The 14,089-nt window shown below is 39.2% G+C and overlaps 1 protein-coding gene across 3 annotated transcripts in view; it reads left to right on the forward strand.

The window, feature by feature from the left end:
• Positions 1 to 14,089, forward strand: part of LGMN (legumain) — a 30,005-nt gene that overhangs the window by 383 nt on the left and 15,533 nt on the right. Inside the window, exons 1-4 of one of the 3 annotated variants that reach the window (XM_087872830.1) lie at positions 5 to 215; positions 2,060 to 2,742; positions 8,234 to 8,401; positions 13,181 to 13,278. In XM_087872830.1, the coding sequence (XP_087728956.1) occupies positions 8,264 to 8,401; positions 13,181 to 13,278 (236 nt within the window). In that variant the 5' untranslated portion in view covers positions 5 to 215; positions 2,060 to 2,742; positions 8,234 to 8,263. Of the gene's footprint in view, positions 1 to 4; positions 216 to 2,059; positions 2,869 to 8,233; positions 8,402 to 13,180; positions 13,279 to 14,089 lie in introns of those variants that run through there. The other 2 variants (XM_087872823.1, XM_034418364.3) reach the window with 2 other exon arrangements.

Consider the following 14,089-nt stretch of genomic DNA (forward strand, 5'->3'; position numbering starts at 1 on the left):
ACGCATGCCCGATTCCGCGCGCTTCTCGTGAACGACTGGGGCGCTACAAGGGGAGGGGGAGGGAGGGAGGAAAGGGGTAGTAGGAATAAGAGGGTTTTTTTTTTTTTTTTGCTTTGCGTTGAAAGGAAGAAAGGGAAAAGGATTACGTTTTTGACTGGAAACGCCGAGGTGATACTGACTACACATTCGTGACGAAGATGTGCGCTGCAATCCAGGTTCATACGTAGAACGGTGTTTTTCCGTTCTTGACAACTTTGAGGTGTGTGGACTTCAATTCCCAGAATTCTGCTGCCGGCATTGGTGGCGTAGGAATTCTGGGAGTTGAAGTCCATACACTTTTAAATGTCCCAAGATGGGAATCACCGATCTAAAATGTTGCACTATATACCAATTTACGTTTAACAAATTGTTTACATTACTTTTCGGTGATTTCATGGACACATCCGATTTTTTTCCCCGCGTCAATGCAAAGGATTTGCTGCTGCAGTTTCCAGAATGTTTACATATTATCTATTTCACCATTCAGACTAGTTTTATAATTTCCTGGTGCTCTCCCATCCAAGAACTATCCCGTTCCAACCTTGCTTGCCTTTCTGAGCTCAGCCAAAATTGGATGACAATAGTAGTAGCTTTAGGAGAGTTAGTTTTAACCATTATGCATTTTCAGATAGTATTTCCAAGGCATCCTTTGTTTCAAGAGGTATTTTGCTTTTATTAGTAACAAATGTGATTAATACAAATAACAGAAGTGTGCTTTGAATATATGCAACATGCTGCTTATTTTACAGCTATCACTGCAATTGCCTGATTATGGAAAACTTTTAAATTAGAACACAGGACTTTTATTCTGTATTAAAATATCTTGGGAGGTATATACCTTAACATAATTTACCTTACTAGGGAGAATACTTATTTATGTTTATTCTCCATATAATCTCCATAAAATAATAAAATGACTAAGATAATGGAGTCATCTTTGAAATAGGAAAATATGGGGAGTTGTGAGTTTAATTAGACAACTTAATTTTTAGATTTGAAAGTTGGCCTCAAGCTAATGATGGAATTTTAGTTTTCATCCAGCAGAGGACACTGTCTGAAAACTTTTAGTCTCTCTTAAAAATGGGTTTTGGTTTGAATTTTGGTGTTTTACTACATAAAATTGAGTTTCCTGATTTTTAAAGCATTTCTTCTTTCAAGAAGCTACTATTTTTCCCCTAAAAAGAAGAAACAGACAGCAGAAATGGGAACATTTATGTTTTAATAATAATAATAATAACTTGTCATTGTATGCGTATACGCAGTATACCCCTACAACGAAATTCACTTAACACCCAAAGACCAGGTCCAACACACATAACAATCCCCAAACACACTCCCACCCACCACAGTTCTCCACCCCTAAACCACCCAAACATCCACACAACAGACCAAGTAATACTGTCCAGCAGCTCACTGATGGTGGCCCTTTAGTTAATTAGGAAAGGATTGTGAGAGATAAATAGTGACACACACGCGCACACACACACACTTAAGGAGTGAAAGAAAGGAAAAGGCTAAAAAAAACCCCTCATAAATGGATTATTGAACAAATCAATTCAGCATTCTCACTGGAAGCACAAATGATCAGGCACACATTATCTTACTTAGGACAAATTATGTAAAGACCCAAGAGAAGGCTCTAATGCTGGGAAAGATGGAAGGAAAGAGAAAAAGAGGACAACCAAACAGCAAGGCAAATGGACTTGATCACTGTGGCAATGTATGCACCATTGGAAAACCTGCAAGAAAAGGTTAGAGACAGATCATTACAGAGAAAGAAATCTATTTGGCTGCTAAGAATAGGCACTGACTCGATGGCACATAATCAGTGATTTTCAGAAATGACTGTTAGGGTAGATATTCCATAGGTAAAATCTGTTTAGGGCATATTCAGCTATTCATCTCGAGAATAAGGTAGGATGAAAGGGCTAAAATATGGTTCACCTTGAAATGCAGTCATTTATCACTGCTATTTTTCTAGTTAAAGAGGTTTCTTTTTCTTTTACCAATTTCTTTGTAGGATGTCACAATGTGTGCAATTTAATTCTATTTTTTTAAAATGAGAAAATGAGAGTCATCGCTGCTGAAGGACAGAACGTTAGCCAGGAGAAATACGAGCAAATTCAGAAGTGTTTTTTTCTGCTGCAGTCAATGAGGTTAAATCTCATATACGAGTGTCTGTAGGAATGCGACCTTTAGGCGACTTGTATAAAAAAGGAAACTCGCTAATCCGGAGAAGCCGACGGAACCCTTGAGCAAACACGCATCGGGCTGCACAAGCGGGAATCCTATTTGCGAGAAGCTTCCTTCCCTCTCAGCACTAATCCAGTCGCAGCCTCGACTACCCACATCCACGGGAGCTTATCCTCGGATTGCTATCTCCGTTCCCATCATGCAACGCTCTCTCTCACGCGACAGCCTCCATCCCGAGGGATTGCCATCCTACGCACTCGGGCCTGGCCTCTGGATGCGTTTTGCTGGGAGGCCAATGGTCGCAAAGTCCGCCAATCACGCGCCTGCCCCACCTCTTGTTTTGTTTTTCTCCCCCCCCCCGCTTCCCTCTCATAAAGAGTCTCCAGCACCCGCACGAACCTCCGGCGCCACCGTTGGTTCTCTGTTTCCCGACGGAACGGAGTTGGAGAGGACGGATCGGGCGGGAGCAGCCCCATTTACACCACCACCTCGTTTCTTCTTCCAGCGTAGGTAAGTGCCCACTTGCTGAAGGTTAAATGTTGTTTGGCGGGAAGAGCACGTGGAATTGCTAGGAGGTGGGCATTAGCTTGCAGAAAGACCCCACTCGGGCAGCTTGCAACGAAATTTCATTGTAAGGTATGCCGATTAGTGTACATTCAAAGTGATAATGAAGTTATTCTGTTCTATTCTTGCTGGCGGGGATGGGACGGAATTGGGATTACATTTCCCGGACTTCATCCGCCCCCAATTTGAAGGGGCGAATGATTCGATTAAGGTCCCAAGAATTGCTGAGTTGGAAAGGATCCAGCACTTCGCCCTGCCCGAGGGTCGCCAGAACAACAACAGCCATTTCCTGTTGTTGGTTTCGGGACGGACAGGTTCGCAACCAATAGTTGTGGCTGGGAATGCCCGGCTCCTGCTACGTCAGGTGTGGAGAATCGATGGACTGATTGTTTTCGGGCTTTGATGTATAATCTGATTTCATAAATAGAAGTGACCCCCAAATTTGCAGCCTGGGCTATGAGAGTCTCACTAGCCACCTTTGCGATGGCCTCCTTTCTCCTTTTGTCAGGGAAGGGTATACCTGGCTTTCTCGGTGTTGGGTTGTGGATGAAGCAGCGATGAAGCGGATGGTCTCTGCCTTTCCAGAACTTTAAAGAAAATCTGATTTCCCGGAATTCAGTATTTCACCAGAGTTATTTATCTTGTTTTACTCTGGGTATAAGGATTTCTTCAGGTTGCAGTTTCTCAATCCATATTCTTGATAAATCCAGTAAATGGAGTTACTGGAAGAAATCTTATTAGAATTGGGGGTATTTAGCAGTATTTATTTATAACTGTTAGTATACTCAAGACTTAAAATGTTAGCTTGCGAAAATGTGGAGCAATACTGAATTATGTATTCAGAACTCAGTGTAGTTGGATCCCCTGTGGTTAAAGATGCAGGAAGCAGATGGGTGCATTTCTTTTAGAACAGTAATTCTTAAATTGGAATGTGAAACTTAAAACAGGTCAAGATAGTGGATATGTATGGCTTCATACAGTTGCCAGGAATCAAGCCTGAATCTGTGACCCTTACCTAAATTATAGTATTAGAAGATTAGTATCTTGCCTACACATGTCTTAGAATCCTTTGGTGAAATCGAATGACAAAAATACAATTATCAGAAAAAATAACATAACAAGTTAAGTATTCCCTTTTTTTGGCTATTTGTTTAAAGTGCATTGAAACTGAAGGGGAAAATGTTACAAACATTTTAAAACTATCTTAAAAACCTTTGTGAGAGTCAACATGGCTGAAATACAAGGCTTCTCAGCAAATAAAAATTAATATTTCTTTATGAACAGTAAGTTTTACAAACCACTTTTCTAAAAGCACTTAAGGGCAGCCTTAAGTTTTAAGAGCCCTGAGTAGCTGTGTTCACACAAACTGCAGATTGTTGACACAGTGAACCACTCATAAACTACTTTAGTGTTCAGTGTTTTGTGGAAACCCAGATGTTGGGTTAATGAGTTACTTATTTTGTACAGTCTAACTACTATAATAATTTTACTGCTCCAGTTTCAAAGCGTTCCCTTTGACAGTTACATGACTGGTGAAAATTCGTGCATGGTTTCAAGTGCTATATAGGAAGAAAGTTATACGTACTTGGTTGTTTCTCATACCAGCGGTTAATAAAGGAAAAAAAATGAGAAAAAAATTAATATCTAGAGAGTTTACTTACCGTGTTTCCCCGAAAATAAGACCCTGTCTTATATTTTTCTGAACCCTGAAATAAACACTTGGCCTTATTGCCATGTGCTCAAAAATCCAATTGGGCTTATTATCAGGGGATGTCTTATTTTGGGGAAAACAAGGTATATACTACAGGCAAATGAATTTATCAGTCATAGTTTCATAACAACATGAGAAGTGTCCCCTATCAGCAGCAGGCATTAAGTAAACTGTGTGTGTGTGTGTGTGTGTGTGTGTGTGTGTGTTTTCATGTGAGGGTATAGAAAGTGTCCCAGTGGCAGTAGGAACATTCGGAGCTGAGCCTCCTAAGCTGGGAGAGTGGCTCCAACAGACCCCAGGAACAAAATCAGAGCGCTCTGTCCAGAAGAATGTAATGATAAGAACAGCTAAGATATGGTACAGAACCTTAAAATTCTCCTAGGCCTCTGATGAAGGACCCCAAATTAATGTCTATGGAGATTCTGTTATCCAGGTCACGGTGATCATGGTTGTCCCAAACGTGCTTTTTCAAGAGGCAACTGGACTTTCTGGTTTTTCTTTGAAGATGCTTCGCTTCTCATCCACCTTCGGAAAGTAAATAGGAATGGAGCTGACCTCACTTTGGGGGGGGGGAGTTCCATAAGAGGGGCACCACTGTAGAGAAGATGTACCTCCTCAAATCCACCAAACGTTATTCCCTAACAAGTAGGACCGGCAGCATGCATCTTCTGCCAGATCTGATAGGATGGGCAGATGTAATTGGGGCGAGATGGTCCCTCTGATAACCTTGCCCCATGCTATGGAAAGCTTTAAAGGTTAAAACCAACACCTTGAATTGGACCTGGAAGCAAACTGACAACCAATACAGCATGATAAGCAAAGTAGAAATATACATAACTGCCTGCACTGCTGCATTTTGCACCAAGTGAAGGTTCTGGATACTTCAAGGTTCTTCAAGGGCAGCCCCATGTAGAGCATATTACTGTAATCCAATTGAGAGGTGACAAGGGCCTAACTGAACATATGTATGTATTTGAAGTAATGTAAAATTGGGGCATTAAAACTTAGACATATTGACATAAGTTTAGTGATTCATGGGACTGGACTATCTTTGGGATTACTGTTTTTGTATTGGCTTTTACATTTTTGTAAGCCAACAGGAGTCGCTGAGAGTGAGTTGGGAGGCCATATAAATTTTCATAAATAAATTGGTGTTTTGCATTTGAAGTATTCAGTGGCTGGGTATTATATTCTGTTCTAATCAAGTCTAGATAATGTCACTGTTACCACTAGTTAATGAAAGAAAATGAATGTAACTTTTTGAAGTAGAAGTAGATAAATTTCCATTGTAACCCGATTACATTGCTCTCAGCTGACTTGCACAAACTTTGTTTTTGTGAGATTTTTCTGATTATTGGGAGGTATATAATGGTGTCTCTTCCTATTAAGTTTGCTTCAAATTAGGAGAACTATGGATCCATGGTAAAACATGTGATTTGGACCCTGGCATTTTAGGCAATGTGTCACAAGTTAATGAAGTGCTGCTGTTGATAGTAGAATCAGGACAAGAACATGAAACATTTACAAAATCCTGAAAGCTATATGTAGGTTATGAGATACTTGGTTAAGCTGGCTCCACTTGTAATCACTCAGCCATGGGTGTAATAGTGATGTAAGGAAAACTACCTTGAGTTTACCAGTTAAGAATTTCAACATACTGAAGAGATAATATTTTCAATACAGCATAAAGTCAGGGTATGAGGAGCACTAATGGTCTGGAAGAAGGATGAAGAGTGGTAGATAAACTTTCCCAAGTGACAATTTGTTCTCCATTGCTTATCTTTCCCTGCCAAGCATGACAACAGGACTGTATTGGGTGTGTTTGGGGTCCACCTTTAATATGTGACTTAACTGGCTTAGCCAGAATCCTAAGTGGGTTGAATGCATGTACCTAAAACTCTGATGCTCTCAGAGATTGTTGGATATTCAACACAAGGATATTAAAATCAAGCCCTTTCCTTCTCTTAGAAATGTTAATAAATCATTGCTAGCCAGCTTGGATTGTCTTTATCTAAAAATGATGAGGCTGTTTAATAAAATAGTTCCTTAATCCATCATTTTAATAGGATGGCTGTAATGCTGTTTTTATTTATCAGGAAGTCTCACAAAAGCCTGCAGATTCATTTTTTAAAAAACCCCAGATGTAATTAAGTTCAAAGTACAGCACACTGGGTATGATTATGTACTCAGAGAGTTCAAATGCATATACTGGCATTTTCATGTGATTGAAAAGTTCCTATGATTTCCCAACTTTTCCTGCATAAGGAGAGTCAACACCATAATGCCTTGTGATTCTGTGTTGAAAGAAGCCAACTCCTTGATGTACTCATTTTAAGTCAATGTCAGCCCAGTAAGCTATGCCAAACAAAACAAAAACAATGCCAGAACTGCTTCCCATAAAGTGAGAAATTTAAAAGCAAATTGCTGCAAAGTTGATGATAAAGGGCTGAATTAACACAAGAAGCTTTGGAGGAGAAAACATGCCCCTTCTTATATGATGACTTTCATAGTAACAGATAGAATTACACCATCTAGACCAGGGGTGTCAAACTCACCTCTTCATGGCGGCGTCACATGACATATTAGGACTTTTTCCCCTTTCACTAAACCGGGCATGGGCGCGGCCAGCGCATGACTCATCCGGCCCGTGGGCTGGGAGTTGACAACCCTGATCAAGACACGTAGCAGTATCTGCACTCCAGCTTTTTTTGTTCTCCCTAGAGAAGGGGTATCAAACTCGTGTCGTCACATGACATATCGTGACTTTTCCCCCCTTTGCTAAAATGGGACTGGGCGTGGCCAACATGTGAGGCATCTGGCCCGTGGTGAATTTGATATCCCTGCTCTAGAGCCTCCAAAACTTATTCTACTGATATTGTGCCAAATCACCAAATAATAGTGGCATATAATTCTACTTAAACAGGCACAAATACCTTCTATTAAGCCTCCATTAAATTAAGTGTGCCTAATTTACTAAAAAAAAGAAAGAAAGAAATGCTAATAATTAGGAGATTTTAGTTTTGCTTCCTTGGATGATGTCAGCACCATGCTTTCTATAGCCAAAATTATTGAAGCAAAAAGATTTCCCTGCTCCTGACTATATTTAGATCTCCTCGTCCTGATGTTTCATGTTCTAGGATGCATCTGCTTTTTCCCACTTTAATTATTAAAAGGTAGAGAAGCACTAGAACAATCTCTATATATTTAATACTAGCTGGATCATTGGGTGATTTGTGCAACTTGCTAAACAATTTTTAATGACTTGCAGTGCCCTTTCGCCTTTTTATTGTTTTGTATAAACCAAAAGAAAGAAAAAAATGTGAAGTAGTCTACAGTTTGACTGTGGTGAACAGCGGATTTATGTAACAATAAATAGATCAAATTTAAAAAGTTTTTGCTGTAGCTAAATTGAGGCCAAATTAAGTTGTCAGTTTGGCATAGTATGGTAGAGAATACTATACCAATATAGTAATGGTGGCTAAAGCATCAGCCATGGATCCAACTCCAAGCAGTCAAGTATAAATGCAATACAATAACAAATCAATCTATCAGTTAATTTCAGGCACATATGCTTAGTTTAACCAAGTTCAAAATAAGTCGTATTATCCCTTATCGCACTCATACTGTGAGTATGTGAATCATACTTTGTAAAATTTGTAAAATTCTTTTTTACAGGCATTTTGCTACGGCTTCGTTTCAAAGGTTGTTTGCTATCTTGTCTCTCAGTTCTGGTAGGTCTTGAATAAAAAAGAAGAAATGGCCTTGAAGGTAGCTGTACTTCTGAGCTGTGTGCTGGCAATTAGTACCCTGACCCTGGAGGATCCTGAGGATGGAGGCAAGCATTGGGTTGTCATCGTGGCTGGTTCCAATGGCTGGTATAACTATAGGCACCAGGTGAGAAGGCTTTGAGTCCAGTTGAACAATACTGAGTAAACAGAAGACTTTGTGCTGAATTGAATAGAATTTTGTAGGACTCCCTTTACCTAGCTAAAAATGTCAGTAGACTGCACTGAGAATGAATGTCTTGTTTGTTGAAGTTTAGCCTACTCAATGTGGTTTTTTTATTAATACTAACCTGATGTATAATAATAATGAAATAACCCATAGCTAAAATGTTTAAGCCTGAGCTGCCCATCAAAGTAACTGAGAGCCATCACTGTAACCAATCTTCCCTACTTCACTTTCAAATATTTATTCTCACAACTTGAAGAAACTGCATGGGTGTAATATGGCAGAGGAAATTGTTCTTGTTAATTGTCTTAAGTAACTGTCCTCTTGAGTAGGAAGGCAGGATACACATTGCATAAGTAGAGTCAAAATATTACTACCATTCTGCTTCTAGCACAGGTTTTGGTATGATACAGATTTATTTAGACTTCCCATCCAGAAGTCACCAGCCCATCCAGAAGTCACCAACTTGGCACCAAATCTTAACATTTTTAGCAAATGAGGTTTGGCGTTCTTTGCTATAGTGCACAGACAGAACAGACTATGCTTTCTCCTCATTTAGTGGCTGCATTCTGTTCCATTGACTTGGTCATTAAGTGCTATTGTCACTAAGTGAATACGTGAATAAGAGAGAGATGCTGCAAAGATCACTACCATCTCATTCAGATAAACTTCTCTGGCACAATGTCCAACCTGATTTTCTTCCCTTTTTTCCCCCTTTCAGGGTGGAGAGATTATTTAAACAAGTTGTCTCTTCCTGAGCTGCTCCCCACCCCTCCCAGAGCTTCCCTAAAAAGTGCTAATGCAAGTTAACAGGCTCAGCGTCCTGATCTTAATAAGTTGATTAGAACCCTGCTGCCTGAAACTGACCAAACTTTAATCAGTTTCACTGTCAGGAAATTTTGTAAATGCTACATAGTTCTGAAATGATTTTTTAATTACAGTTTATGATCTTTGTATTTGTGCATGGTCATTAACTAATATAGTCACCAAGCAAGAACTGCTGTAAATAAGGCAATCTAATAGGTTTTGCAGTTCCAGTTCAGTTTTGTAAACATTAAGTACAAACCAGGTCAAAGAGAAACAGACAGAATAAGGTATGTATGGAGGAGGAAGCTTGAGGTAAGGAAAATTTCATAGATAGTCACATGAAGAGAAGTTGCAACAGAAGATGTAGAAACAGCAGCTGTCAGATTCTGCAGAAGGACATGTTTACCTTTTTTAAAAAAAACACTAAGTAAAAGCAACAGTGATTTTTATTGTGAAACCTTCCTCTCTTTTGCCCCAAACTTGTTTGTCCTTGTTGCAACTAGAAACTTGTTGACAGAAGATGGAAACTGTACTAAACTGCAATTGGTCAGAATAACCAGACGTTGCAGAAATGTGCAGCCCTCTTAAAGAAGAGTCAGTCTGAACTTTTCACTGAAGGAAACAAAATAGATTCTATCCCTTTTCATGACCTAGAAACCAATATTTCTCAACCTTGACAATTAAATTATTTGGACTTCAACTCCCAGATTTCTCCAGCTGGCATGAGAATTCTGAGAGAATACTGAAACTTGAAGTTCACACATATTAAATTTGCCAAGGTTGAGAAACAATGCCTAAAAATTACTGTGTCTTCAGATGTTTCTTTTATTCCCTACTTACTTTTTATTATTAATCTCCATTTATTCTCTGACTTTTCAGTATGTAACCTGGCTAAAATATCTCTGTAGATCTTTATTCCACTATGCTTGCAATAGAGAAGAAAATGGAAAGGCTAACATAACATTGACCTATGCATTTTGTGTGACAAAGTTATCCCACTATTGGAACATATGTACATATACATTTTCAGAATTGTTGGAGTAAGAAATGTTGTTCATTCTACGTGTTTATGAGAAAACAAATATTAAGGAAAATACTGATATCCACTATAGTGCAGTGTGAGTTTTGTTTTTGTTTTTTGCAATAAATCTTTTCTATTATTGAATTTTTAAGCACTTTTGAAAGTCATTCATTACAGTGTCCTGTGAAAGTTAAATGTTGAGTAATATCCGTTTCTTTCTAAACAAGGAAATTAGAGGACTTCAGATATTGAACAGCCTCCAACTAGGAACTGGAACAATTGTTCCTTTGACTTAGCTATAGGTTTAATTTCTAGTTTAAAGGAATTTTTCCAGGATTTTTCAAACCGTATAGAAGCATTTACAAAATAAATTATAAAATCTCACCATTTTTCCTGCTCTTTATTTGGAATAAGTTAGATTTACTACAATAGAGTGGCTAGAATGAAAAAGTATTGTTGTGAGCATATAGAGTTTATTTGGAGAATGACTCATAATTTTGCAGGTGTTGGCTTCTCCTTCCCAAGCAGTGACCCACACAGCAAACCACAGAAATTTAGTGAAGTGTGAATGCTTTAAATATGGTCTCAATTTTGGCCTCTTCAAAACTGTGTTGCTAGATATGCAAACATTATAAGCTGTTGCAATTGGAAAATTCCAGAATTACACCTGCAGTTTACCACATCATCAAATCTTTATTATGATCAAAGATCATCATAAGGAGGGTGACGTACAATCAATTAAAAAGCATAGAAAATACCTCAGAGTCTAAACAATAGTAATTATAAAAAGCTAAGGGATATAAAAGAGAAGTATATATAAAGCAAAAGTCTAAAAAGACTCTAAAAGGGGAGGTAGAAGCATTAGATGGATGTAGGGGGCATAAAAGTTAGTGGTAGACTAAATTATCACAGTACAAAGCACTTTAGGATGAGGAAGTAGTGCTCATTGAGACTAGTTTATGACCCAGATCATCTGATGAATTTTAAGCACTGATGCATACAACAGGGCAATATATGTTGTATCAGGGTCGGTATCCACAAACAACAGGGAGATGTAAACTTCTCCTATGCACCCTGGGTGTACACTATTGTACAGTAATGGTGAGATGAAGCTAGTGCAAATGTCTCTGTAGTACAGGCACTAGAGAAATATATGTTCTGTTATTTCTGTGTGTTCAGAGTCACAAAGATATTGTGTATGTTGGTAGAGAATTTTCCTGTATCAGCCTTCAAGGCCAGCTGAGGAGAGGACATGATATCTCGCCAGAGTAAACCTCTGGTGGTTAGGTACTTCAAGATTAGTTATGTATCCAATAGGGAAGGCAGAGTACCTGTTGGATTCACCAGCAGTAAAGGTGGAGACCTGATTAGATCCAAATATGTGTTTGCTACACTCATTGTCCTCACCATATCCCATGCTGAGTAGAGGATATGGAGCAAAGCCCAAGGATGAGATTTTAATTGTCATTGTCTTTTCTCATGTGGATTGAAAATCATCCTTCATAGATAGTGAGCAAGGCAAGTGGTGTGAAAATGATAGTTGAACCAATAGTTGAGTATAGTCACCCACACTATAGTCTCCACTATAGTGTCCCTAGTCCCAGGGTAGCATTAGAGACTCATTTTGGGACTTGAAGGGCCTATCTTAGAAATTTGGATTGAACATGTTCTACTGACACAAAATCAGGGAAGGGGCCCAGCTGAATACCATAAAGATTTGCTATTGGCTTTTGCAGGTTTATAGTAAGCACCTCTTATTTTGAGGAGTTTTAGATGGCAGATGAGCTCCTCTGTGCATTTTAAGCAATGCAGTCCTTCTGGGTTTTTCCATTGTTGGCAGAATAAAGAACTACTCCTAGATACTTGAAAAAAGAGACATGCTCAATCTTCTGGCCATCTATTGTGCAGGAGTGGTTTGTGAGCCTTTTAGCAAATGCCATCATTTTGGGTTTCTGATCATTGAGTTCTAGCTAGACTTCCTTGCAATACTGTGTTAGAACCTGCAGCTTAAAGTGTAATATACAGGAGCACAGACAATGCTACTGGAATTAGGCATAACTTATATTTGGTTCTGAGTTTAACATTAATTCAACTCGGAGAATCTATGATAGAGGCTATATTTGCTTCTGGAATTCTGGAAAAGGTGTGCTGAGCACCAACAAAGTAACTGTTGGGATGAGTGACCTCTTCCAAAATGATGTGAATACCATTTTCCTCCCTATTTTGTGTTGTCTGTGTACACTTGCTGATGCCACTCACTTGTTTTCCTACCTGTTTCCTTAGTTATTTCCTTTAGATGGTGCTATCTTTCTCTCTCCCCAGTGTGTCACCCAGTCTGCTATTTTCTCCATTAACTCATTGCCAGACTTTTTCACCCCAGCACTGTGCCCAATATTTTTCCGCTATGGATTCTTGCATTTCTCATCAGTTTTCCATCCGTATCATGCAACAGTGATCCTTCCTTCCTTCTTCCCTCTCTTCTTCTCATAGATGGACTTGCCATGAGCCACCCATCATCTTTTCTCTGGAATCTGCCCAGATCCACATTCATTCCATCTTTTCTATTCCTCCTCTGCTTTCTAAGGTTTCACTTTTAGGTGATGCTGCTACTTCTACTTGGGATGTGTTTTGTCAGGTGAGGACATTCTAGTCTCCTTGGCATTTCTCCTACAGCATGTTTCATCTTCTCTGTATTTAGGGGTTTCTCCAAATACACCTCTAATTTTGCAATAACCCCATTTTGGTTACTGTACAGTGAGTAATCATTATGTTGACAATCATGTTCCAACACTATATTGTGAGAAACAAGGTATTAACTTAAGCAAAATCCATGTAATGTCATACCGTCTTTGTTGAAAAACAGTTGGTAAAGAAAACTATCTTACATCTTTCAGGCTGATGCATGCCATGCTTACCAAATTGTGCATCGGAATGGTATACCAGATGAACAAATCGTTGTAATGATGTATGATGACATTGCTTATAATGATGAGTAAGTAATAAACATTTATTACTTAACCATTAACCACAACAATGTTATAATAAAGTCACAAGTTTTTTTTTCTTATAAAGTCTCAATTTCACAACTTCACCTTTGCTTACTGTTTGAATGAGTTTCATGTAATGCTTTCAGGCACATCCACAATCAACTTATTTGGGCTTGCCTTAACGTTCTATTTTTTCTCAGGAAACAATAACACAGATTGCATTCCACTGGAATGATCGATACAGATAGTTCTCGACTTACAACCAGTCATTTAATGACTGTTTGCGGTCATGACAGACTCACTATGGATACTTTACAGCCCTAAAGCACTTTCAGTCATCATTAAGTCTTGCACCGGGTCCCCTAGTCCCATAAGTGCATTTCGAGTGCTTGACAACCTGTTCTCATTCACGACTAGTGTCCTGCAATCAAGTGATTGCCATTTGCAATTGTCTCTGCCAGTTTCCCCAAAAAGTCAGTGGGGAAGCCATCAGGGAATGTTGCAAGTGGAAGGGATAATGGATTTGAGATCTGTTTCCCCAGTGCACCAAGGAATTTGCCCTCTGCGGAGAAGGGAAATCTTCCACCATGCTGGAAGAATGGACCTCAAATCTGGCAAAATTGCTAGTGAATGTCAACGTCCTGGAAGACTCAGAATATTGGCATTTACTAGTGTTTTTTCTCTGGAGAGGCAGAAACTAGTGAATGCCAGTGTTCAGGGTCTTCCAGAATGATGGTGTTTGCAGTCATTTTCTCTGGTGGAAAAGGGAGATGGCCTGGGACTCCCGGGTATGTGGGGACGCTCAGGCCCTCTCCT

The sequence above is a fragment of the Pantherophis guttatus genome, chromosome 1 (assembly GCF_059756535.1).
Source record: "Pantherophis guttatus breed Tessera chromosome 1, ASM5975653v1, whole genome shotgun sequence".
NCBI lineage: Eukaryota > Metazoa > Chordata > Lepidosauria > Squamata > Colubridae > Pantherophis > Pantherophis guttatus.